Source organism: Monomorium pharaonis, chromosome 2, assembly GCF_013373865.1.
Source record: "Monomorium pharaonis isolate MP-MQ-018 chromosome 2, ASM1337386v2, whole genome shotgun sequence".
In the NCBI taxonomy this organism is placed as follows: domain Eukaryota; kingdom Metazoa; phylum Arthropoda; class Insecta; order Hymenoptera; family Formicidae; genus Monomorium; species Monomorium pharaonis.
In genome coordinates this window covers 29,431,240-29,457,194 of record NC_050468.1, presented here as the reverse complement: position 1 = coordinate 29,457,194, position 25,955 = coordinate 29,431,240, and the positions used below count along the sequence as shown (strand labels likewise).

Sequence of the window (25,955 nt, the reverse complement as noted above, 5' to 3'; positions counted from 1 at the left end):
AATTTGCGAATACGTTTCTCTTGCGAATAAATTCAAGAATCGAGCCCCTGTCTTAAGATGCCATCAGCCAATCACAGAGCTGTATTAGCATCTTAAGATATTGCTTGAGACGATCTTGAAATAATTAAGATTCGACTATGAATACCAGCCTATGAATTCCGTTCCCTATTGCCTGTTGCCTAGCATTAATTGCGTCTAGGCCCTTACACTGTGTGTCTTGCTGGAAAGTACACAGGGGCTCTATTCTTGAATTCATTCGCAAGAGAAACGTATTCGCAAATTCTGATCTTACAGAAAAGTTGGAAATTTATTGGCTATCGTATGGCTATTAACCAATAAACTTACAACTTTCTGTTAGAGCGAGTATTTGCGTATACGTTTCTCTTGCGAATGACTTCAAGAATCGAGCCCCTGGATGTGTGCTATCGGGATATGTGTTAACCGGACCCTCTCGCGTCTTCGCGTCCAGTGTGCACAGGAGTGCAGGGACTCGATTCTTGAATTCATTCGCAAGAGAAACGTATTCGCAAATTCTGTTCTTACAGAAAAGTTGGAAATTTATTGGCTATCGTATGGCTATTAACCAATAAACTTGCAACTTTTCTGTTAGAGCGAGTATTTGCGTATACGTTTCTCTTGTGAATGATTTCAAGAATTGAACACCAGGGGGTCTATTCTTGAATTCATTCGCAAGAGAAACGTATTCGCAAATTCTAATCTTACAGAAAAGTTGGAAATTTATTGGCTATCGTATGGCTATTAACCAATAAACTTACAACTTTCTGTTAGAGCGAGTATTTGCGTATACGTTTCTCTTGCAAATGACTTCAAGAATCGGGCCCCTGGGGCTCGATTCTTGAATTCATTTGCAAGAGAAACGTATTCGCAAATTCTGTTCTTGCAGAAAAGTTGAAAATTTATTGGCTATCGTATGGCTTTTAACCAATAAATTTGCAACTTTTCTGTTAAAGCAGGTATTTGCGCATACGTTTTCTTGCGAATGAATTCAAGAATCGAGCCCCTGGGGCTCGCATTCAGCAGACTTAAGTCTCATCTACAATACTCTCGAAAACGCTTGTAATAAAATTCAGTTTCACAATTTATGCAAGGTCTACAATTATAAATGCAATTCCATTCAAAAATTTGCCTTTAACAATGTTTTTTTACATCCAATGACAACTCTGTTCTTAAGGGGATCCGGGAGTGACAGAGTTACCGACATTTTTTTGGGAACTTGGATTTTCGAATTGGAGTAACAGAATGCAAAATTCTTTTACAGGATTAAAGTACGCACAAAAATGAAGGGGGCGACGTACGATTTGTTCTGATAAATAAAAAAAAATTATTATTTATTAGTCACCTAACGACAATATTTGCTTCATACAAAAAATCTATAGTTTATATGTATAAAATAATCACGTCGCCCCCTAGAAAAAAATCTCAGGAATAATATCGTGCAATTATAAATAAGATTAGAATCCTAGAAAAAAAGATTCGCATTCCGCAAATTGGAAAATGAAAAAACGAAAATTTGGGTTATGTACACGTAAAAAGTCGATAAGTAGAGCAATATGAGAAAAATTTTTTTTGTTTTCAATATAAAATCCAATTTATAGATTAATATTAATATGTGTACTTTAATTCTGGAAAAGGATTTCTAAATCTATACAAGAAATACATATGAAATCTCATTAATGATGTGCACAAATGACTCTACATTATCGACCTCGATCAAATTTCAAAGGCACTCCTGGATCCCCTTAACTTATACATTACAGTATCATTTTAGAAGAAGCAAAACTCTCATTGAATGTCGCTCGCGCGTTTACATGGCGATTTTTGGCGATTGTTTGGTACATATATGTACCAAACTGTACCAGAAGCAATAAGATAAAGTTTACTTATATCTCATTGGTTCTGGTATAGTTTGGTGCACTTTGGTATATGTACCAAACAATCGCCAAAAATCATCTATAGTACGTATTGCATATGCAATTTCTTATATAAAATAATTATATCAATATTTACGAATGTTTAGTTTCTAAAAATGTTGGTTCTATATTATAATTTGTTGCACTTATATATCGAACATTGCAGAAAAAGTTGAATTCTTTATTCAAATTCTTAAACATTTTGTCCATTTCAAATTTTTTGTAAGATATATATATCGATTTGTAATGTTTTATAATTGATAGAAATTGTATTATTTGTTAAGAATCCAATTAGCAATAACAAAACAATAAATAATGTTATATTAATGAGAAAAAATTTAAAAAAAACCTCCCCGACGGGGAATCGAACCCCGGTCTCCCGCGTGACAGGCGGGGATACTAACCACTATACTATCGAGGACTTTTGGATGAAGGTTTGAAAAATTACTGTCTAATTGTATAGGGTATATCTATATCAAATATAGAATGTATATACTGCAGAATTTAAAATATATAATTAAGTTTATAATCTAAAAATATATTGCAATTTTTTTTTGATATTTTTTATCGGATTTATATATTTTTATATATCTTGGATGTTTTTAAATATATATATATATATATTTTTTTTTATTCCCGTTTTCTAATAAGATATTTAATTACGCTTATATAATGTTATTTATATTAAAAAATTTTTTTATTTAATCAAAATTTTATCATTTACATATATACATATGCACGTACACATACCCATACACAAGTAATCTATAATAATCTGTAGCAATCGTGGCCCAGTGAGTTGTACGTTTACTTTCTGTGCCAGAGATCCGGATTCAAATCCCGGTAAGAATAATCTGATTATTCGATTGCTACCTTTCGGAAGGCAATGGCAAGCCATCGAGAGTATCTTGCGCAGGAAAATCTCTTTATTATAGGCCGTTTGGCATTAAGCTGTAGGTCCCACATATCTCTATAAATTGTAGAAAGCGCACATCACAGAAATACACTGCGGGATCGCCTATAATCATTATGGTCATGGCACTAAAAGAAGAATATCTATACATAAGTAATTTATAATAACAAAAAATATAATATAACCCTATACATTTTTTAAGCAATATTATTTATTTATAAATCAATAACACAAAGAAAAGCTATCACTTAAAAAAATAATCAAGGTTTATGTATTAGTTGTAACAATATTTCCAAAATCTCCTGTTTCTGTTTGGACATTGCAATTTTTTGTCTCCTTTCTTCAATTTCCAGTTCAAGTCTCGCCTCACGTTCCTTTCTTTCCATCCTAAATTTTTCTTCCTCAAGTTGAATTCTCCTCTCCTCCAGACGTAAGTGCTTCTCTTGAAATTCCACATCTTTCTTATGTCTTTCATGTAAAAAGTTCAACGTTGATTTTTTCAATGCATTGTGGTGCACTTTATTCCTTATTGGACCACCTGTTCTCGATGACGTGGTCGGCGAGATCCGCAGCGAGTCAACAAGTTCTGCCGACCGAGTCGATGACAAAGATGAAGACGATGAGGTTGGAGATGGTAAAGCAAGCGGTAACAATGTTGAAGACATAAATGACGAAGGTATAGATGTTACCATTGTTGGTTCCTCTATTATCACTTCTAAAGTATCAGAAATGTTCTCTAATTTCACATCCTTTTGTATTCTTGACTTCTGTGCATTTGAGCCTTTGCTGGTGCGCCTAAACTCCCTTTGTAAGTCTTGCACCTGCTGTAGGAGTTCTTCCTTCTCGTTATACTGTTGTTCGGTCCCTGGTCTACAACTAAAATATAATACAAATATTTAACAATTATTTCTCTTCACAACCATAAAGTGATTTTCATGAAAGCATCAAACAAAAAAGCCAATATTATTTTAATTATTTAATATTATTTAATAACCGAAGTGTCAATTATACGATACATCTTATGTAATATTAAAACAAAACGCGAATGCTTACTTTCTCAAGTCCGCGCGGCCCTCCCTGGCCCAGATTTTCAGCAAGTGATCGACGTGTTCCTTGACGCAGCGTAGGCTAAAGTTTTTCTGCGTCGCGCTCACAACTCGCTCGGCGACGATCTTCCACCTGTCGCTCTCCTCGTACGGATTCTGCTGCGATACTTCCCGCAGCAGTATCAGGTCATCGAGAATTGTGAAGCGAAGCCGCTCCGGTTTCGCCATCGGGCCTGGCGGTGAACGCACAGCATACGGATGCTGTCTCTCGCCGCGAGCGTCACTCACCACATCGCGCGATCGCGCAACCCTCGTCGTAGCTCTGTGTTGAAAAAAGCGCAAACTACACTTTATCTTACCCGCAATAACATTAGCAACATGGAATCTGAGGCCTATTCTTCGTCGCTGCACTGCTGCACTGGTGTAATAAGTTAGAATTGGCTTGTTCTTTTTCGCTACACTGCTGCACTGGTGCAACAGGGTAGAGTAAGACAAATATATTTTTTCTCATTCTAACTTATGCACCAGTACAGCAGTACAGCTACCAAGAACAAACCTCTTGTCTGCTCTTTATAGCTGCACTGAGCTGCACTACTGAACTGGTGCAATAAATTAAAATAAGAAAAACACACTTTACTTATTGCACCAGTTCAGTAGTGCAATTCAGTGCAGCAATTATAAAGAACAAACCAATACCCAACTCAACCTCCCTGACAGAGAAATTAACATGGCGAACATTTCTGTCTCCGCTCATGACTCTAAACCGTCTGCTTTACCGACCGCCGGTAAATCGTCGATGCATTAGTATCGATTGAGGCTGGGTTTGGAGGAGATGCTATAGTCGAAGAAAGATAGAGCACGCTCACAGCGTCAAAAGCGTGTTCTCTGAACTCCGATTACTCCGAATAGTCCGAATCATCCGATCCGAACTGCTCCGAACCCAACCTGAGTATTCTCTTCTCTGGTTGTCGGTGTCCGTCACTCCTAACCTCCAAAGACGCGAAAAGAAAATATAACCCATTTGCTGATTTTTCTCGACGAAAATTAAGTTTGTTGTTGCCATTTACGCTTTCGCGAAAGATCTAGAGATCATTTACAAGTAAGAAATTTACAAGTAAGTGCAGTCGTTCATCTTGTGACACTTGTGGATCATGCAAAAATTCCAAGTAAACATATTCGAAAGACACATTTCTGAGTATTCGGAAATGAATCAAGAAAGAATAAGTGTAAGTACACGCTGATATATAACATTGTAGTATTAACGGAGAGATTATTTTTAGGTAGAAAATGTTAGAGATAACGTGCAACGATCGTCTTGGCAAGAAGGTTAGAGTCAAGTGTAACCCGGACGACACCATAGGAGACCTGAAAAAATTAATAGCTGCCCAAACTGGGACGCACTGGGAGAAGATCGTTCTGAAGAAGTGGTACACCATTTTCAAAGATCATATAAAGTTGCAGGATTGTATCCTTTGAGAAAAACCGAGTTTTAAGACTATCCTACAATACTGTAAGCATGGTATTGCAAGGCATAGGTGTATATCAAGTTCTATTAATGCAGATTAGCTTTAATCTCAGTTTGACCTTTTTTAAGAATAAGATAAATAGAGTTAATTTCCATTAATGAAAATGAATATATAACTGTACTTTATAATACGTTTATACTATTGTAGAATAGCCTTTGATACTTCAAATCTTACATTTCTCATATAGGCTTGTCCTTAACATGTTACCTCAGATGAGATACACGACGGCATGAACTTAGAACTCTACTACCAATAAATGTGTATAAAATAAGATTATATGTAAGAGTTTTTTTAATATTATACTATTGTAATTATTGAACTTTGCTTTCTTTTCTATGTCTAAATATAATGTACATATATTATAAGAATAAAAGATTAAATATAAAATCCACATGTTAAACGATTACAAATGTCACCAAGGAAAATAATTTCTATTTTTGCCATTTTACAAGTCTCACAAATATCATTATATATTTCAACAGTTTCTAATTTGGTCTACAAATTAATTTTATTTGTGCCACACGTAATAATATTTCATTTGATGTTAGTGCCCTTTTTTAAGATTTACATAGACAGAATGCAAATCAAAGATATAGCAAATTGTGGATTATGCTAGGACAAGAATTCTGCCAGGCATGTATACATTCTTATCCTAACTGCATGTAATTTGCTCTCGCAAGTTTGCTAAATATCCTGATTAGATCACATTCTGTGTATATCCTCTATATAAATATCTAAGTTTTAGTTCCATTAGATTATTCAATAATTTTCATTCCAATGTTACCGCAAAATGCTATAGAAAAATATCGCTAAAACGCAATGTGATGCCCTCTGAAACATTGATCTAAAAAGATTTCTTTATATTTTGTAAATAGAATAAGTTAAAAGAAAACACGATCTGACGAATTCATTCTAAAGCATGTTAAAAGTCTCAAAGATTAATGCGGCCTCTTGAATAATCCCTCTATTCTGCTTATTGGACTTTCAGGTTCCACCATTTGCCTACCTCGGTTGCTTAAGAAGTCTCTTATGTGTTGCACTATCAGATCTATCGCCACTGCAACAGATCACAAAACATCAGTATACAATCGTGAATTCGATCATCGAGGATAAGATGTAAATTGCTTTATTTGCGATATATCATTATACATCTCGGAACATGATAACAAATTGTTGATATTTGGAACTGATTGTTACTATCTCAAATAATAATTATGATCGCATTAGAATTACATAAAATTTTATTATGCGTAAGACACTTGTATTGATATACTGTTTTGCAAATATAAGAAAATTTTGTTCTTTTTTAATAACAGTATGTAACAGAATCCTAATTTGTGCTTTCTTTCTGTCTCTTTCTCGACTACAGATATTTGGTACAGATTAGAAAGAATTACTAACCTTACAAAATCGAGGTTTCTTAGTAAAACTTACTATAAAACTTTATTATATATAATAAAAACAAAGATTTTATTAAAATGAAAAGTTAATAAATTAAAGGATAAGTTTTCACTTCAAATTTGATTATTTGAAAATAAGGAGTAAGTAATTATTTGAAAATAAGGAGAAATAAATTATAATCCTATTAAGAGTTACATTATATTAAACAAAGATAGCGTCGATATTTTTGCTGAACAGAAAGGAATATAATTTTGGCGCGTATCTTGTATACATATAGAAATACAAGAATATTATGAAGGGTAATATGCAAATATTTCGAGGTATGTCTAAATTAGATAAATTGTGTCTTAGAATTATGCTAGTGGATACTTGTACATGATTACGTTCAAAATATTATGCGAAATACAAATGCAAAACATGTTAGTTATTAGAAATCGAATAATGTCTTATAGATAAATCTAAAATGTATGTGGTATTTAAAATACATTTGTACACAACATACAAATTTACACACATATCACAGATACAATATCGCACACATACATATTATTTGTAAGTTTTCTTATGTAATACTTGTGAGATATTTGTCCAGAAAATCGAATGATAGTTATTTGATATGATATTAAGTTACAACTCGCAAGAATGATTAAGTTAAAACGAATAGGAAATTATTTAATGAAATTGAATTCCTAACTTTTCGAAATTAGGAAATATTTCTGAAAATTTTTCTTATTTTATTTCTATTTACATAAATTGAAAAACATAATCTCAATTTATGAGGAAATGAATACAAGTTAAAATAATAAACAGTTTTCAAAAAGAAGATTCGTTTTCTATCCTTTCAGTCTAAAAGATTCGATATAGCTTAAGTACATTACTACTGCAGTTCTTATGTAAAAAAATCTAGAAATATTGATTCTTTAGCAAATAGACATAAAAGATATAAACCGATACTAGTATAATGTAGAAATTAAAAAAATATTTTTAAAAATTCAAATTAAATTCAGAGTTGAAAAATTAAGAATTCAGTTGTGTTGACTGCATTGTTGCCCCTTTTAACTTACTTTTTAGTGAATTTACACAATTTCATGCATTTCTCGGTGGTTTGGAATTGTAATATAATTCACGCTAATGTATTCATTCAGGATAAAATATGTATAAAAAGCACCATTCTTTCCGCCGTGTAAGTATAAGATATAATTCATCAATTATCATATAGATGTATAATTGGCAAATAAACAATGTCCGTTTTCCATTATATAAAATTTGAATTGTTAAAAAATATTGTATTTAATTGACCACAATGTAGCATTTGTAAAAGTATCACAGCAAAAATAAAAATCCTAGACATTAGTAAATACCAATATCAAATCTCGTATCAAAATTTAATTTTTGCCGCAGTTATTAGATTGCAAAAAGTTATTCAAATTCTGTTTTAATAAACATTATAGAAAAAGGATTATATCCATTCATTCGTTTTTCTCTCCTTTTTCATTCGACCAATTATTTATGTCATATATCTCAATATATTTGTTCCTCAAATTATTGCCAATCAATATCAATAATATATGTGATCTTTGCATTCAAAAACGGACATTACTTCTTCTAATTATTAGAAAAAGATTGGAAAAAATGTCACATTCAGTCATACATAAGAGCGTGGTGTAGAAAAAATGCAGTGCTTGACAAAGTGAGCTTATCATGCTTAAATCATCTGCTGAGTGTGTCGGATGAGGCTGAAGTACGCCTACGCTGGTAGAGGAATGGATGCTGCCCGGCTGAGTTTTCGGCGTTTTTCGAACGCATAATATCCCAGATGTGGTGCACTATTAGATCTATTGCCACTGCAAACATACAACAACCAGACCATATAGGTTTCCCGTGAGATAGTCTCCGTCTCTCTTAAACTTTTGCACTTAGTTTAAGTAGGTGTAGCTCTGACATCCACAACCACGGCATACCAGGCAGCACCCATGAGGAATATAACAAGTTGAACGGATGCAATTTAAATGTATAAATAAGAAGGAAATAATAAGAACTAATATAGAAATTATCCCGTATTATTAAAGTACAGAACTTAAATCAATTAATTATTATTAGATGTGTAAATAATTAACTGATATGTAAATCCAGTTTTTGTAGCAATATTTTACTGATCACATTGACTGTACATTATTGTAAAATAGATTCCCATATGAAGATAAATTCAGTAAATTAAATAAAAGCATCCCATATTAGATGATCATGTAACTTGTTAAATTTAATTTAAATTTTCAAGTTTTCTTTAAATTAAATATGTTAAGTATTATTATTGATTTACAGGTATATATACACATACATAAAATACATGACTTAATTACTGCTTACTATAATTCTTTTCTACTACATTTTCGCAGAAAAAAAATTAATTTTTAAATTAATAATTCGAGTATTTTAAAAATATATACAAAAATGTTAATTGTAATTTCGTCTAGCAAAGATTAAAATATATTTATATCTATGATATATCTCAACTTGCAATATTAAACATTTTCATAAATTCAAATTAAAATCAAAAACAAATATAATTCTAATTGATAAATAAATAAATTGTCGATTTATTAGATTTAAATTATTCCAATTTTAATCGTTCAAAATCTTTCTTGATTATTTTTACCTTTCAAATTCAAATGATTAATTATTTTATAAGTGATTACATTTTTTAATAATTCTAATAAAATAAATATATATTTTTTATTTTTACTATTAATAATTATATTTTGTTCTATTATTTATTGTTTATCATATTAAGTTAATTCAATATTAGAAAGAAAACTTGAAAAAATAAATTTTGATTAATATTACAAACGTGAGAGCTTTATGGATGTAATAATACTAAAATAAAATGTATTATAAACTAAAAAAAGATTAAAAATTTATATCTGACAAACACACTAAACTCACAAACAATTTATGCACTAATAAACATTAAGCGAGAGATACCAAATAATTGCAATAGCTGCAATAAAAATATTGTTATGCAATTATAAATGACCTGTATTACCTGTATTGTCTGCTCCCCTTGGTATTATAACATCTGCAAACTTTTTTGTTGGCAAACAAAACTCCTCAAAAGCTGGTTTTACAAAGTTCATATATTGATTCAAGACATAATCCAAATCTCTTCCACGTTCCTTTATATCTCTTGGTACTGAAAAAATCAACAACATTGTGATAAGTTATTATGTAAGTGTGACAAGTGATACTTACAGTTAATCAAATTACATGCAGGAAATTTACCTCTCCTTGCAAGTCTGGTGTCAGAATCGGTATCCACAAACAATTTCATGTGAAACAAATCCCGAATTTTGGGAAAATAAAATACCAGAATTCCTTCAAACAGCACTACATCCGCAGGATAAATCGTGGTAACTTGATCTTTCATTCTAAAAATTTTGTAAAAAAAATTATCTTTTGAGTCTGATATTTGTAAATAAATGAGATTTACTTTTCTCTCAACTATTTTGTAATTATAGTTTCTTTAATTCCCATTAATTGCAACAATTGTAAATATTTAAAGATTTTTAATTATTAGATATTAAAATAACACATACAAACTATTTGTCCTGTAATCATAAGCTGGTATTTCACACTTGACACCAGCAAGTATATCCTGTAGCGTTTGTAAGATCAAATCATCATCAAAGGCATCTGGATGATCAAAGTTGTACTGTCCTTTTTCAGCTTTCACCTTCTCGGCAGGCATTAGGTCGCGATAAAAGCTGTCCTGTGATATGCAGACCACCCGACGCTGTTGATGATCCATATCGACTTGACCTAGTTTTTCCATTATGCGCTTGCATACTGTAGACTAAAACAAATTAAACTTCACGTCAGTATGCAATCCTTGATTTATTATTATTATTATTATAATCTTCATAATTGTTTTTTAACTTTTATATTTAAAAAACATTATGACAAATTTATTTACCCTCTTTATGACAAAATCTATTAACTTTGCAACAATTGTTAGCATTCTTGCAAAATTATGTTAACATTTCATTTCTAAATACATTATACGAAAGAATATCTATCAAATATAAAAATGTCTTCTACAATCCATATTTCAAAAAAAAGCTCATGAAAGCTGAGAGCTTATGCAGAAATTAAAAATATTAATTAAAATGCATTTATACTACAGAATACAAATCAATATATACAAGAATATCGTAGAACAAGAGATTGATTTGAAAAAACAGAGAAATAGAGGAAACTTTGAGTTAATTTTAGGGTGAGAAAGGAATTTAAATATAGTGAAAGGCAATATATTGTGAAAAGAGAGAATTGAAATTAAAGAAATTAAAGAATAGGTATAAGAACAAAGTTGTAGGATAAAGATTTTATAATAATATAATAATAAGGTAATAAAAATTATAAGTCTTGTCATTAATGTTAAAAAGTTGTAGGATAAAAATTTTATACAATAATATAATAAAGTAAAAAAAATTATAAGTCTTGTTAATAGACTGCATTACACAAATTTGAAAATAAGAGAATACTGTATAACATATAATGAGTGTCATTAGAATTACTAGATTTTATCTAAGTTGAAGAAACAGATGGATGTGTGTGGCTAAGTCCAAGTTTTATGTATAAGTCCTTGTCTACAATAAAGATTTAAACTTTAAGCCGTAAAAAATTAACCAATCACAATCGAGTATTCTTATAAAAATCTACTGATTGGCCAGTTTCTTACGGCTTAAAGCTTAAATCCTTCATTGTAGACTAGGGCTTATAAATCTTTTCTTGACTATAAGCTGAAGTATAAATAAATTGTACTCTATTCTACTACAAAATGCCAAACGATGTAAACTGTTAACTAAATAAAGTATTAAAAAAAACTAATTTTTAAAAACTCCTGTCCTTCTCGACAACCGATCAGCTGTTTTCGTCGCATAAATAGCAAATCAATTTTGCGCGGACCTTTCCGCTCGCGGTGCCACCGGAGACGCCTATCAGGAAGGGCGTCTTGCCTTCGACGCCGTTCAGCTTGCCGTTGATGCCAAAAGACATCTTCCGCGTAATGCCCACGTTCGCTGGCATATCTGCCATCGTCGTGCCACGCGGAGAAGGGAGCAGCCGTTTTCAAGCGGAAAACAGGAAAACGAATTTTCCACGCGACGAACGCGGTTATCGGGGACGTCGTCGGCCCGCAACGCGTCGCGTCTCGGATATTCTCGATGACGTTCCCCCGGACGATGCAAACACGATCGCCGTCTCCTCGACTGCGGCTGCTCCTTGGACGACGACGACGACCGCGACGACGACGTTCGCGATGTACGCGAAACGGCGCACAACGTCGATCAGCCGGCCACGTGTGGCGTAAACACCGCGAGCGTCCCGTTCACCGACTATCGCGATCAATCGCGCGGCCACTCTCGCGGCGACTGGTGGCTTGGCTTGGAGTTTTTCTATTGGAGTGGCCAATTCGAAGGGTCTGTGTTGAAACTGGCCAATGAGGGACGTGAGTTTCCGCTGCTACTGAAAATTTATAAAGATTCTAGGTAAATCCTCTATTCGATGATGATGATGATTCAGGTTTTATTTTACAGATAAATAAAATTTTAAATAATTATTGTAATTTAGTAATTTCATAAATTAATATTTTATTTAGCGTTTAATAGTTAAATAATACGTATTAAAAGAGAATATAGCTTTATACGATTTAAAAATTCGACTGAAGAATAAACGAGTGCAGACGACTCTCTTTACGATTGCTCGCTCGATAGTTTTTTCCAATTATAATACGTATGGCCGTGCGACTGAAGTCAAGCCAGCTCCAAAAAACCGAGCACCTCGCTTCACCAAAATACGTCCCGGAATAGAAACGACCTTCCGTTTATCCGATTGGGGAGGTCGGATAGTTCTCGGAAAATCGCACATTCTTTTCGGGAGGAATTTTCGGCGTATTTAACCGACCGTAACACGGACATGATAGTCACGACGTCACGTGGAATATCGAGCGGTGGCAGACGGCACTTCCGTTTCCGCGAGCGGTTACGTTCGCCATTTGGGTCGTGACCACGGAGTCGTGACCGTCATCAAGGTTAAGGGCTTGGAAATCGTCGTCCGCCCGCGACGAAAGGGGAGGCCGACTGCTTCCCTGGGAGAACGAGCGTCACCCGCTCATCGCTGTTCGCGTCAACCCCCTGTGCAGCACCGCATTGACTGTCGACCGTCGACCGACATCGAGACACTTTTCTACTTTGGCATTGACGAAACATGGCTTATTGAAGAAGATGAAGGGTGCGCAAAAAGATATTGTTTCTCCGAGGAGAGGAGACGGAGGAGACAGCAGCAGCTGCGGCGAGGCGAGTCACCAGATTATTAACTGTAGTCAATCCGCAAATGGACGTGAGATCAAAATTCAAGCTGTCCCCCGCGAAGGGGACTGCTGCTGATTCGAGAAGGAACAAAGGTGCGTTCTCAAGGTCACTCGTCGGGAAACCGAGCGAGCAAGCGAGGGAACCCTATCGTTCGGGACCTTCTTCGCCAAATGCTTCCTTATGTCGCACGTGTGTGTACTTTTCAGATGTCAATAAAGAGCTCCATCTGGGAACTTTGCGCAGAAGAGAACTCACTGGCGCTAACAACTTTCCTAACAATGTACAACCAACAAAGTACAATGTACAGAAAACAAAAGATCTTGTTAAGAGACAGAGACCTAAAGGACAATATCATGGCGGTGCAAAGGAGAATTCCAAGGTCGATTCTGTACTTGGATTCTGCATCTCGATAATTGCTTGTCCTATGCTTCTTTTCCTTTAAACTTTATTTTTATCAAATTTTATGTATTTGTATACACACATTATATGTAACTTCTTGATATATAGGTAGTGGAGGAGAATTTGTATGAGCATGGCTCAGTACTGGTCCCAACAGGCAAAAAGAACGGCAATCATTTGCTGAATTTTCACTACGAGCGATATGCAAAGGGAGATGCACAAAGCAGGGATGTAGGGAGACATAGCTCCAACAGCAATAGATTACTTCCGCCAGTGCAGCGACATAAATACAAAAAGGAACAGTTCGTACAAGCTAGGTAGTAATAATGCAATGAGTAATTGTACACTTTCTATCATCTACTCAATATCCATTTTTGATTATTAATAATTCAGAGATTGTTTGAATACTTGATTATTAATATATTAGCTAAGTATCAAAGTAGTACATTTGTATTTGTCTATTTTTTGAAGTCATCAGTAGCCAATTGGTTCAATGTTGGTATAAAAACCTAGATTTTATATAAATTTGTTGTTTATATTCGACTCGAAAATGTATTTTGGATAACCACTGACAGTAGGGTTGTCTTATGCAAAACATTGTATTGTACATTGTTTTATTTAATGTTTCTCTGATAAAATCCTGAAATCTGAATACGTGAGTTTCTATTAATCTCAAAATTTGTAAATTGCTGAGATACTCAAGTAATATTTAAAATTATATACTAACAATATTACTAGATAGCATATTAATATAGAAATAATTTTTTAAACTTGGTACACACAACATGCAACATTAGAAGTATATGTGTTTATGCATTTTTGTACATTTTTAAATATTTTATTGTATATTGGTAGTTGCCAATTTGTCGTGACTGAAAGCAGAGATTATTCTTTGCATTTGACTAACCCTGATATTCTTGTGGATTGGGAATCGATTGAGCAAATTGTAAGTGTTTGTTTTGTTACAATTCAATAATTTTATTGTTACATAAAGTTGTTACAAGATTTTCTTGTATATTTTTAATGTACATTGTAAATTTGATTTAATTACAGATATTACACAACTCAGAAAATCTCTCTTGTCCTATTTGTTTACATCCACCAGTCGCAGGTAAAATAACTTGTTGTGGTCATGTTTATTGCTGGCCTTGTATTCTTCGTTATTTACGTTACTGTCAAACAAAATCCAGTAAATGTCTGATTTGTGATGAATATTTCCACAAAAATGATTTGAAAAGGTAATTTTTTAATAAAATTGTAATCAATATGTACTGAGTGTAAAATGTTTAATAATATTTTAATTTATTATTTTATTTTTAGCGTGATCGAGATTACGCGTAGCATGCTCAATTTGGGCGAAACAATCACCCTATGTTTAATGCGTCGTGAAAAGAATTCTTTATTCGCAACGCCTGTGAAATCTGCTGTTCAACCCCCGGCAAAGTTTTTGTCTGTTTCAGAAAATGTCGATACTCAAATATATTCAAAACTTCTGATCGCAAATATAAAAGATGTAAGTTTATTATGAGCTTAATGTATTATGCCATATAAGATGTGATAATAACATGAATGAAAATTGTCTTCAGATCGTGAACATTATAGAGTGCGAGTATTCGCAATTGAAATTTGAGCTCAAGGATAATCCAGAAATGGCTCTTGACATCGAGGAAGCGCTCAGTGAACTATCAAAGAAAAAAGAAAATCTATTGTGTCAGGTAATATATTAAAATTATAATTATATATCCATGTAACAAAGAATTATTAAAAATATGAAATATATATATATAAAAGACCACAGAAACTAAGGATGCTCTATTGATGGAAAATATAACTGAAAAGGAAATCGCTGAAGAAACATCGCAAAAATGTGAAATAGATGTTGACGTATGTTGCAAGGATGACAAGTTTTTACCGAAACAGTCTTCGACAGACAATGTTTCTAATGATAGCCAAACTGTTTCATATTCTAAATTTTATTACTTTTATCAGGGTAAGTGTGAAGGTCTCATAAATTGCTTTTCAAAAATAAGGTCATTTAATACATAAAAATCTTTTGTATTGGTCATGTTTCAAAAATAATAATGTCATATTTATTTATAATCTTTGCCTTGAGGCTTTGGACGGTTTTCAATTTCATGTTTGTTATATTCTCACATTTCCCCACACGTCCATAATGCTTATTTATATTAAATCTTAATTCATAGTTTAAACTTGTAGTTAATCTTATTTAAAATAATCAAATTATATTTTATTGAATGCCAGGAATCTTAATTCCAGATCACGATCAAAACAAATTGAAATTGAATTACTTTTAATTGTGCTTTTCAATTTATTTCTTTAACTGCAAACAATAAATTATTTAAGTTAAACAACTACCATAAATAAAATTAAATAAACTTAGAGAATATTATATTAATAAACTTTTAGCGGAGGACGGACAACATATATATCTACACGCAGCAAATGTGAAAATGTTGGAAATGCAATATGGCAGTTTGGAATATTGTCCTCCCACAATAACGGGCAAGCTTCTTGAAAAAGAAGCAAGTATTTGTACGGAAGAATTAAGACGAAGATTAAGATATCTTTGCCACTTACCACTTACTTGTCCATTTGAATTGGCCGAGATCGAATTAAAACCACCATTAGTATCCGCAGAAGTTCTTCATGCTTTTCGTGGTAATTGTTTATTATCTTCTATGATATATTTTTTTACTGTTTCATAATTTATATTTCAGACGTATAGCATTATTTATTAAACTGACACTGTTTTTTTTACCATTAGACCAAATAAAATCGAGACAGAAGTACAGAGAACAAAAAGAACGCGAGGAAAGAAAAAGGGAGAAAAAGATTATTGAGGAAGAAAATAGACAAATTGGCATATACCCAACGCCCAATATCGACATCGAATCTTATCAACACTTTCCTCAACTGCAATCAGAACAATTGTCTAAGTAAGCATAAATAATTAGTATTTTTGTTTTATTGATTTATTTTAAGTTTTATACATTGTATGTACACAGAAATGTTTTATTTATCAATTATCATGTCCCGATAGCGAGAACGTACTGTCACCTGCAGAATCGGGTATGTCGAGTGTCGCTAGTAGTCCAGCTTTGAGTGCCTCTGACGAATTTGTTCCAAAACAAGAAACAGATTATTCGCATGAACACCCTCGAGCACACCCTTCATTCGCTGATATAACAGCAGCAAAAGCGTCAAAATTCGCTGATGCATGGCCAACCGTAAATTCCAAGATGCCCTCCAATACGACAAACGCATGGTCCAACAAGGATGAAGAAGTACTATCGTCGACAAAGACACATAAGTGTACAGGTGCTTGGCCGTCTGTTAAATCGTGTATGTCTTCTGATACACCAGGTACCTCGTTTAACGAAGATGAGAAAAAACCGTACAGTTCTGAAGGTGAGTCGTATTGCTTTAATCGTATATTGAAACCAAATTATCTATTATTAATACAAGTTTTCACTTATTTATACCACTATTTTCAGAAGCAAAAGATGAAGGTAATGCGTTTGGCAAGAAAAAAAAGAAAAAGAAAGTGAAGGGAACTGTACTGTTTACAACTGGTATGACATCTGGTTATTCTGTATAATTACTGTGTATTTTGCATATACTTTTATGCTATTCTACGTGCGTTTCTACGATACGTAACCGATAGAACTTCATTCGATTGATCGTAGAAAATTGATTTTATTTACAACTCTTGCCACTATTGTTTGACGTACGGCATAACGTATTACATGTCCTTATTTCTGATTATACTGAAATTGTGCATTTGTTTGCCATAGAAAATTTTATTTACAAAAGGTCTCGTATATTACGCTCACAAATAAAATTTTACTTCATTCATACAGTTGTTGATTCATAAGTCGTCTTCCTATCCCTTGAACGCTTATTAAATTGCAAGTATTGATAGAATAAAATATTTTTATAATTTATTTAGTGAACGAGCACGAAGTGTGAAAAAATCAAGCGCAGATAAAATCTAAGTTTTGAATTTTATTTATTCTTTTTAACTTTCTTAATATCGTTTTGAATGTTAAAAGCAGGAAGTAAATCTAATCACCTAAAGTGCTGTTTATATTATTCGTATATATTACAGTATGTTACATCAAATTATTGTACTATTCTATGTTCATTATTGGGATAAAAGAATGCAACATTTAGTTTTGGTAATCGCTCTATATTTACGAAGTTTGAAAGAGAAGATATTACAACAGATCTTCTAGAGAATAAACCGTAAGTACAATACAACAAAATAAATAAAAAAGTGAATAAAAAGTACATTAATTACTTCAAAGTAATAGAAAATAATGAAATAGAGGAACTTTTTCAAAAGACAACGCTAAAGAATCGTACGTAAGGAATGATTAGAGCAAAAACCGTTCTATATTCGTTTATTCTTTTTTTTAAATTCAAGGAATGCGCAGTAGAGGATGGGCAGTGGCGAGATAAAGCCAGGAACGGTTTTCTTCTTTAGTCGACCTCTTCGATGGTAGGGCCACCAGATGCACCGCCACCGCCGGGTGCTCCACCGGGAGCGGCACCACCAGCTCCGGGGAAACCGCCTGGCATGCCACCGGGCATACCGCCGGCGCCCTGGTAGAGCTTCGTGACGATGGGGTTGCAGATGGCCTCGAGCTCTTTCTGCTTGTGTTCGTATTCCTCTTTGTCAGCTAGCTGATTTGCGTCAAGCCACTTGATAATCTCGTTGCACTTGTCCAAGATCGTTTGCTTGTCCGACGCGCTGATCTTGTCCTTGAGCTTCTCGTCCTCGACTGTGCTCTTCATGTTGAAGCAGTAAGACTCGAGGCCGTTCTTAGCCGAGATTGTTTCCTTCTGTTTCTCGTCTTCGCTGCGGTATTTCTCCGCCTCGTTCACCATCCTCTCAATGTCCTCCTTGCTGAGCCGACCCTTGTCATTGGTGATTGTGATCTTGTTCTCCTTGCCAGTGGACTTGTCCACGGCAGAGACGTTAAGGATGCCGTTCGCATCGATGTCGAATGTAACCTCAATCTGAGGGACTCCGCGGGGCGCTGGGGGAATACCGCTAAGCTCGAATTTGCCCAGCAGATTATTGTCCTTGGTCATGGCGCGCTCGCCCTCGTACACCTGAATCAACACACCGGGCTGATTGTCGGCGTAGGTTGTGAAGGTCTGAGTCTGTTTTGTCGGGATGGTAGTGTTCCTTTTAATGAGCGCGGTCATGACACCGCCGGCTGTCTCGATACCCAGAGAGAGCGGAGTGACGTCAAGCAGAAGCAAGTCCTGCACTTCCTCGGACTTGTCGCCATGCAGGATAGCCGCCTGTACGGCAGCGCCGTATGCCACGGCTTCGTCGGGATTGATAGACTTGTTGAGCTCTTTGCCGTTGAAGAAGTCCTGCAGGAGCTTCTGAATCTTGGGAATTCGCGTGGAGCCGCCAACTAGAACGATATCGTGAATCTGAGCCTTGTCCATCTTGGCGTCGCGCAGCGACTTCTCGACGGGTTCGAGAGTACCGCGGAAGAGATCGGCGCAGAGCTCCTCGAAACGAGCTCGCGTGATAGAGGTGTAAAAGTCGATTCCCTCGTACAACGAGTCGATTTCGATGCTGGCCTGAGTGGAGGATGACAGGGTCCGCTTCGCGCGCTCGCAGGCCGTGCGTAGACGGCGGAGGGCGCGTTTGTTCGTGGTCAGATCCTTCTTGTACTTGCGCTTGAACTCCTGCACGAAGTGATTGACCATGCGATTGTCGAAGTCCTCGCCACCCAGATGTGTGTCACCCGCTGTGGATTTGACCTCGAAGATACCATCTTCGATCGTCAGGATGGACACGTCGAAAGTGCCACCACCGAGATCGAAGATGAGGACGTTTCGCTCGCCGGTGGCCTTTTTGTCGAGACCGTAGGCGATCGCGGCAGCAGTGGGCTCATTGATGATACGCAGTACGTTCAAGCCCGAGATGGTGCCAGCGTCCTTGGTTGCCTGACGCTGCGAGTCGTTGAAGTAAGCAGGGACGGTGATCACAGCATTGGTGACGGTTTTGCCTAAGTACGCCTCCGCAGTCTCCTTCATCTTTACTAGGACCATCGAACTCACTTCTTCAGGGAAGAAAGTCTTCGTCTCTCCTTTGTATTGTACTTGAATCTTTGGCTTGCTACCATCGTTCACCACAGTGAATGGCCAGTGTTTCATGTCAGCCTGAATGGTTGGGTCCTCGAAGCGACGTCCGATTAACCTTTTGGCATCTAATTAATCAAAAAAGAAAAAATGTAGTTAGTAAAACGTTCAACATTTCCGTTCAAAACTACTATTTTATATTATAAAAAAATACAGTAATGTGATACAGCACACACGTATATTACAATACTTTTACATTTAATTAAATATATTTAAATTTATTTACATTTCCAATTATTAACTTCTTATATTGTTTGTTTCCCACTCTGGGTTCAACTGATAATAAATTACTATTACAGAAAGCTTAAAAAATTTGTAAAAAAATTTCCTGAAAATTTATTCTATTACATCTTTTAATATATGTCTTTTTGAATATTAAATTTGAGAAAATATTAAAAAATATTGCATATAATGATTTATTTAAAATATACGAATTTAACAAAAGTATACAATTTGAAAGTTGATTAAATGTTAATTTAGAATAATATATTATCTCCTATTGTCACCAATTTCTTTATAAAAACTCACGAGTCACACGAGAATATTTATTGCTAAACAATCATCGACATTTTGCACAATCAAGAAAAAAAAAGATGAAAAAATAAAACTTAAGATTAAAAATATAATTTCTAAAGTTTTTCTTCAAGTCATTAAAATTACACAAAATTTCACTTTTTTCAAAAACAAATTCTCTGAAAACTTGACTTTTTTTCCACCCAGTGGTAACAATAGCTTATCGAATATGCATGTCATTGTCTTTGCAGTTAAATGTTGCAAAATCATAAATGCGTAGTTTTACAGTAAGGGGGCTTCGCATTTTATATAATGTTCTAAATTTGCAATTCACACACGTTAAGTAAATCGATCATAGGCGTGAAGGCGATAAGCTCGACGTATTCACAGAAAGGCGTGGGCTGTATCATCAAACTGATATCGACAAGAGTGACGTGATCTAAGCAGATTCTCGCGCAAGACTCGCCGAGTCACGGTCTAATTTCGGAACGTAATTAAAACTTTTGTCCGCGATTTAACATGTGACTCGGGAATAGAACGGTTTTTACGTTCGATTCTGACTTCGACTCATATACACGTAATTCGATTCGTGAAAAAAAAATCTAAAGGGTTAAAAATAAGAGAAACGTTCCCGGTCTCAATTAGGAAATAAAGAGGAAGACTTTTGCGTACGGTGGGCGAGAATTAATCATGGACTCACCGAAAATGGTGTTGTTGGGGTTCATGGCGACCTGGTTCTTAGCGGCGTCCCCGATGAGACGCTCGGTCTCCGTAAAGGCCACATAGCTCGGGGTCGTGCGGTTACCCTGGTCGTTGGCGATGATCTCGACCTTGCCGTGCTGGAAGACACCGACGCAGGAGTAAGTCGTGCCAAGATCGATACCGATCGCGGGTGCCTTCGCCATTTTCTTCGGGTTTCTGTAAGGTAAAACGTGGACGATGAGTTCTCTGGAATCTCCGGGCGGAAGATGATTCGCGTCTCTCGCAACACGAGCGAGGGAAAACTCGGGCAGCGCGGAGGAATTCTTACTTCTTTTTTTCCTTCTATATCAAGCTTCCGGGAGCCTCGTAAAAATTCGCGTGCAGGACAAACGAAGAAGTTCTCGCGTCACGATTCGCAACGTTAGTGGCGAATCCGCGCCCCTGCAGCCGTATATATAGGGTGACGCAGCGTCTGGAACATTACTCGCGGTGCGTCGGCGAATCGCGACGCCGGCTTCCGTTCGGCTGGCCGCGCGATTGGTCGGCCGGGTCGCCACCGCCGCAGTCAACCAAACGACCGTGTGTGGCGGACGCGCTTATCGATCGCGTGAGTCTCGCGAAGCCGCGCGAACATTCCTCCGGGTTCTTCTCTCGCTGAGAGAGGACCCTTCCACTCTCATCAACGGACACAGCTGCGCGTCAATTGGAAAGGGAAAAGGGCGAACGAGAGAGGAGAATCGCTCTCCCGAATCACTTAATTGGTTCCGGCTTCCAGCTAGAGGCGGAAGTCGTCGGATGAGTCGGCGGGAAGGGGAGTGAGGAGGGATGCCGGGAGGAGGCGTTGTTCACGCGGTGCGGACGCGCGAGCGAGTTCTAGAAGGTGCTAGAAGCCGTCTGCGCGCGTTCGCGCGCAAACCGGCGGAAACGCGTGCTCAAGGTCCCGCAGAATTCGCGTGCGTGTGCCGGTGTTGTCGATCAGGATTCGATCGCCGAGGAAAAACCGCGAATCGTTCACGGTTTCCCGGATGGAAGATAGAAAAGGGAGAAAGAGAGAGTCGTTTGGAATCGACGATGAGATATCCGACGACCGCGTGGTGGTTCTCGCCCAAGCGAGTCGCATGATTACGCGTGTTTAATCTCCAGCGTGCATGACTCACGACTACACGATTGTCAGCCCCGTACTTAATTCTCACCTTGCGATCGCGTTACGAGCGGAAAATTTTCATCGTCGCGTGGCATCTCGTTGGACGGACGTTGGAACATTCGCGAATTTAATTTACCACGCCGGACTACCTCTGCGAATAAATCGATTCCTGTACACTCGTAAAAGTTTATTCTTCAACTACTGGAAATTCTCCTTACGTTATAATTCAATAAAGTAGTTTTATATGTATATCCCAAAATTTCTGCATAATTTTTGGAAAACTGCAATATCATACAATTTTTAGTATGACGGGTATATTATAGTTTATATATATATATATATATATACAAAATTATTGCAAAGATTATGAAAACGAAATTTATGATTGTCACATTGACAATTCCAGAACAAAAAAATAACATCTAGGATGTCACATTATACGCTACACTATAACAAAATGTCGTATTTCATATGTTGAATATATGTAGTAATATCAAGATTAAATATAGCATAAGATTGTAAAAAGACAGATTTTCTGATTTTATTAGCGCGCTGGTCCTGTTCGCGTTTTGGCGCGTTGACACAGCTCCAAAAAAATACATCGTAAAATCACATATCTCCTCATAAGGTAGACATTAAAATTGAATTCCGCCTCCAATGCCAGCCACACGTGTAGTCTTATGTGCGAGGAGAAAAAGGAGGAAATGCGATCCCGTGCGATCGATAACGATTTAATTCGACCACGTGGTTCTCGAAGTTTCTTGAACGTCATTGCAGCAATGATGCGGTGGGAACGGCGGCGGGTGAGGGAAGGGAGGAAGGAAGAGAGAGAGAGAGAGAGAGAGAGAGAGAGAGAGAGAGAGAGAGAGAGAGAGAGAAAGGTGAGACAGCTAGAGAGAGGTAAAGTTCACGTCAGGAACGTAGAAGTGCTAGAAAAAAATGAGCATAGAGCGCTAGAAGGCGAATCTCATGATTTTCTTTTTTTCCCGCCTCTAAACGAAACTTATTATATTGGCGCAATAATTATAGCAATTGCTTCTTGATAATTGTGAACATCGCGGTAATTCTTGTAATTGTTTTATTTCTGCACTAGCCATTTAGCTCTATCTAATCGCTGTCGAGCCGCTTGTATCAGGCGTGCTTATCTTTCAAGACTTTTTGTAATTAACATTTATCTGACATCATTGAATACATGTTATCAACAATATGCATATCTTCAAAGGGAAAAAGGAAAAAAAACGAAGCAAGGATGAAGGAAACGTTACATTTTTTTAACTCCAATTCTCTCTGTATTAGAAATGGAAAACGAGAACGAGGAAAAAGAATAAGAAACATATGTTTTCTATAGCGAATTTCGTTCCATGTCGACGTTTTTCCACGTAAAAAAACTATAGGAAAAAGAAAGAGAGGAATAACAGGAAAAAGATTGTCTTTGTTATTTATTTAAAGTATTTAAACGGTCGATGCGAGCGAGGAGAGCGAGGTGCCGCGGCGTTTTGTTGCGTGTGTGAAATCTATAGGTATACTTAAATATTTCAGGAGGTAAGCTCCATGCCATGTTCGACGAGTGTCGGACAACGCGCACCTTTCCGTCAATGTGTTGCTAGGCTACAACCAGATGCGTCGTACCATCGCAATAACGGTCATAAGTCGAGCCGACTTGGGTCAGGCTAAGGAGGCTCTGAGGCTGAGGTACGAAACGAACCAGTATAATAGGCCTGTTCTTTGTCGCTGCACTGCTGCACCGGTGCAGTAAGTTAGAATAAGACAGAAATATTTTTTCCCATTCTTATTGCACCAGTACAACAGTGCAGCGACAAAGAACAGGCCCAATGTCTCCCCTCGGGGTATACTGTTCGAAACAGCTGGAGAATATTTGGCCCGCAGTTCCCGTACTTTATTCAACACCGTGTATTACCTGCTCGAAAATCGAAGCAAGGCTTCGAACGAATGATTTTTGCGTCGGTTAGTATATTGGTTTGTTTTGTACGATTTTTGACAACAAAGGCACGATAAAGGGCACTTGTGTTTTCACATCTCGATCGACGTATTATTAAATTCAACATTTAAAAATTTCATAGATTGTTCTATTACTGCATCTGATTTATCTCTAAGATTTGAGCGTAACACCATATCATTGGTTTAAAAATTTATTTATTGCTGTTGATTCTTATGTAAAATCGTATTATTTGCAAATTCGATGAGGAAGTAAAGTTACAAGTCAAATTTTTTACATATATTAATAAAATTCCAATGAATATTCGTGCAAAAGTTTATTTGGATCTGCTTATTCGTTTAAAAGTTATTCACTTAAAGCTGCAGAAAAGTCATTTTCGCTACATAAATCACTATAAACTAATTTTTTTACAGCTGGTTTTAGAGTTAAATTCGGATATTTGCTACCAACATTTTCTGTTGTCGATTTGAAAAAGAAGGATAAGTCTAAGAACTGTGCAATTTATAAATTTCGATAATTTTTAATTAATATTGTAGAGCCAAAATATCTTTGAAGGTTTTCTCTATTTTCTTTTTACGTAAATTGAAAGGTCTCAAGCAGTTTTTACGAACGAGAATCTATTGGTACAACTTGTAATAGTAGTGTCGATTAGTTGTGCAGGTATAATACATATGCAGTAAAAAAAGCTGTGTCAGAATAATGTGAAGTTTATAACATTTAAGAGTTACAAAAAATAAAGTCAATGAACTTTTCACGCGATATCGAACATTCCTAAAATTTTCCAGAATCGTAAACTGTTAAACAGTTACGAAAGAATAAATGTTTAGACCGATAAATATTAAACATATAGATAAGTTGAGAAAACCTAAACGATCTGCAGCTAGATCTCGGTGCTGATTCTAATTTCTTTAATATATTAATATAATTTCAGCTTATATAAACTGTGCGCTGACAAATTCATCAATTTTGAAACGCAGTTATAAACTGAAATTTGATGCTTACTGGCATCTTAGAATCCTCTCTTACCTGAAAAGTCTGAAAATAATTTATTAAGAAAAATAATACCTCACAGCCAGGCTTCGAACTCTGATCTTCCAATGAAATTGTCTCATTGGATCATCGGCTGCGTTCCGAGATCCGATTGTGATATATGACGTATTGTATAACCGACCTTGCTGGGCTTGTATAAACTAATCTGTGAGACCAAAGTCAAAAAAATTTTTATATATTGTTGAAATATGTATGTGTACCAAACTTCATTTTCATATAATAGTTTCGTTACGAAAATTAACAAAAACATGTTCTTTTTGTGTTTACATAGTGCTCCCCTTAAAAAAATATTTTATACATAACGTAAAAATATTTATTACAAAGTTGTAATAAAAATTAAAATATATAATTTAGTTTTAATTTATATGAATAGTATCCGTATATATTTTCTTTTGTGTACTCTGTCTAATAAATAATAGAATTGTTTTTCTTTTATTTTATTTTCCGAACATTCCATATGATTTTTTCGAACTCTAAAACACTATTGTATCATTTATCAGTGCGTTGTGTATATCAATATACCTATTGTATCATTGCATCGATATTTCTCATCATTTTCCATCTTTGGAACTTCCTCAATGCTTAACGAAAGATTTATTTAAAAAATATTAAATATTAATATATATGTATAAATAACAATATAAACCTATTAATAAAACATTAATATAAAAAATCTATCTCGACATCTTAAATTATTTTAATTTACTATATATCATACTATATATATATATATATGTTAATTTATTATATGATTTATTATTTGTAAAATTCGTTCGAATTCTTTAAATATATACTGTAATTTTCTTTGTACTAAAATGT

The 25,955-nt window shown here is 35.4% G+C and overlaps 5 protein-coding genes and 1 non-coding gene across 9 annotated transcripts; 2 read left to right on the top strand and 4 right to left on the bottom strand.

Moving 5' to 3' along the window:
• Positions 1–2,280: 2,280 nt before the first annotated feature.
• Trnad-guc lies at positions 2,281–2,352 on the bottom strand. Its single transcript has one exon. It is a non-coding gene; the product is annotated as a tRNA-Asp (tRNA).
• Positions 2,353–2,606: 254 nt separating this feature from the next.
• On the bottom strand, positions 2,607–4,371 carry LOC105836660 (stress response protein NST1). The gene is made up of 2 exons (XM_012680850.3): positions 3,898–4,371; positions 2,607–3,720 (listed from the first exon to the last, which is right to left on the bottom strand). Exons 1-2 carry the CDS (start codon positions 4,116–4,118, stop codon positions 3,105–3,107), a joined length of 837 nt encoding a protein of 278 aa, XP_012536304.1. The 5' UTR covers positions 4,119–4,371; the 3' UTR covers positions 2,607–3,104.
• A 395-nt stretch (positions 4,372–4,766) lies between these two features.
• Positions 4,767–6,747, top strand: LOC105836675 (ubiquitin-like protein 5). 3 transcript variants are annotated; one of them, XM_012680869.3, is made up of 4 exons: positions 4,775–5,004; positions 5,171–5,355; positions 5,629–5,695; positions 6,405–6,747. In XM_012680869.3, exons 2-3 carry the CDS (start codon positions 5,178–5,180, stop codon positions 5,670–5,672), a joined length of 222 nt encoding a protein of 73 aa, XP_012536323.1. In that variant the 5' UTR covers positions 4,775–5,004; positions 5,171–5,177; the 3' UTR covers positions 5,673–5,695; positions 6,405–6,747. The 3 variants fall into 3 exon arrangements, with proteins under 3 accessions (XP_036138968.1, XP_012536323.1, XP_028050396.1); XM_036283075.1 differs by lacking the exon at positions 6,405–6,747 and having other exon boundaries at positions 4,767–5,116; positions 5,629–5,806; XM_028194595.2 differs by lacking the exon at positions 6,405–6,747 and having other exon boundaries at positions 4,777–5,004; positions 5,629–5,806.
• LOC105836674 (uridine-cytidine kinase) lies at positions 5,899–12,287 on the bottom strand. 2 transcript variants are annotated; one of them, XM_012680868.3, is made up of 5 exons: positions 11,780–12,261; positions 10,411–10,667; positions 10,097–10,242; positions 9,861–10,007; positions 5,899–6,473 (listed from the first exon to the last, which is right to left on the bottom strand). In XM_012680868.3, the coding sequence occupies exons 1-5, from the start codon at positions 11,906–11,908 to the stop codon at positions 6,355–6,357; spliced, it is 798 nt and encodes a 265-aa protein (XP_012536322.1). In that variant the 5' UTR covers positions 11,909–12,261; the 3' UTR covers positions 5,899–6,354. The 2 variants fall into 2 exon arrangements, with proteins under 2 accessions (XP_012536322.1, XP_012536321.1); XM_012680867.3 differs by having other exon boundaries at positions 5,941–8,661; positions 11,780–12,287.
• Positions 12,288–12,839: 552 nt separating this feature from the next.
• On the top strand, positions 12,840–17,458 carry LOC105836672 (RING finger protein 10). Its single transcript, XM_012680864.3, has 12 exons — positions 12,840–13,274; positions 13,389–13,561; positions 13,690–13,898; positions 14,437–14,527; positions 14,635–14,819; positions 14,902–15,094; positions 15,168–15,296; positions 15,373–15,571; positions 16,009–16,260; positions 16,367–16,538; positions 16,643–17,010; positions 17,097–17,458. The coding sequence occupies exons 1-12, from the start codon at positions 13,205–13,207 to the stop codon at positions 17,198–17,200; spliced, it is 2,145 nt and encodes a 714-aa protein (XP_012536318.1). The 5' UTR covers positions 12,840–13,204; the 3' UTR covers positions 17,201–17,458.
• A 312-nt stretch (positions 17,459–17,770) lies between these two features.
• LOC105836673 (heat shock 70 kDa protein cognate 4) lies at positions 17,771–21,445 on the bottom strand. The gene is made up of 3 exons (XM_012680865.3): positions 21,314–21,445; positions 20,984–21,201; positions 17,771–19,838 (listed from the first exon to the last, which is right to left on the bottom strand). Exons 2-3 carry the CDS (start codon positions 21,186–21,188, stop codon positions 18,085–18,087), a joined length of 1,959 nt encoding a protein of 652 aa, XP_012536319.2. The 5' UTR covers positions 21,189–21,201; positions 21,314–21,445; the 3' UTR covers positions 17,771–18,084.
• Between the last annotated feature and the right edge of the window lie 4,510 nt (positions 21,446–25,955).

What these genes read in the sequence shown, in the direction of transcription:
- LOC105836660 (XM_012680850.3), bottom strand. Translation starts at nt 4,118, where the DNA reads ATGGCGAAACCGGAGCGGCTTCGCTTCACAATTCTCGATGACCTGATA. An exon ending in GGCCGCGCGGACTTGAGAAA is followed by an intron (nt 3,721 to 3,897) that starts GTAAGCATTCGC and finishes ATTATATTTTAG; the next exon opens with TTGTAGACCAGGGACCGAAC.
- LOC105836675 (XM_012680869.3), top strand. Translation starts at nt 5,178, where the DNA reads ATGTTAGAGATAACGTGCAACGATCGTCTTGGCAAGAAGGTTAGAGTC. An exon ending in TCATATAAAGTTGCAGGATT is followed by an intron (nt 5,356 to 5,628) that starts GTATCCTTTGAG and finishes ATGTTACCTCAG; the next exon opens with ATGAGATACACGACGGCATG.
- LOC105836674 (XM_012680867.3), bottom strand. Translation starts at nt 11,908, where the DNA reads ATGGCAGATATGCCAGCGAACGTGGGCATTACGCGGAAGATGTCTTTT. An exon ending in GTGGCACCGCGAGCGGAAAG is followed by an intron (nt 10,668 to 11,779) that starts GTCCGCGCAAAA and finishes AATTTGTTTTAG; the next exon opens with TCTACAGTATGCAAGCGCAT. An exon ending in AAGGGGAGCAGACAATACAG is followed by an intron (nt 8,662 to 9,860) that starts GTAATACAGGTC and finishes GTATGTTTGCAG; the next exon opens with TGGCAATAGATCTAATAGTG.
- LOC105836672 (XM_012680864.3), top strand. Translation starts at nt 13,205, where the DNA reads ATGGACGTGAGATCAAAATTCAAGCTGTCCCCCGCGAAGGGGACTGCT. An exon ending in GAACAGTTCGTACAAGCTAG is followed by an intron (nt 13,899 to 14,436) that starts GTAGTAATAATG and finishes GTATATTGGTAG; the next exon opens with TTGCCAATTTGTCGTGACTG. An exon ending in AAGAAAATCTATTGTGTCAG is followed by an intron (nt 15,297 to 15,372) that starts GTAATATATTAA and finishes TATATATAAAAG; the next exon opens with ACCACAGAAACTAAGGATGC.
- LOC105836673 (XM_012680865.3), bottom strand. Translation starts at nt 21,188, where the DNA reads ATGGCGAAGGCACCCGCGATCGGTATCGATCTTGGCACGACTTACTCC. An exon ending in CCCCAACAACACCATTTTCG is followed by an intron (nt 19,839 to 20,983) that starts GTGAGTCCATGA and finishes TTGATTAATTAG; the next exon opens with ATGCCAAAAGGTTAATCGGA.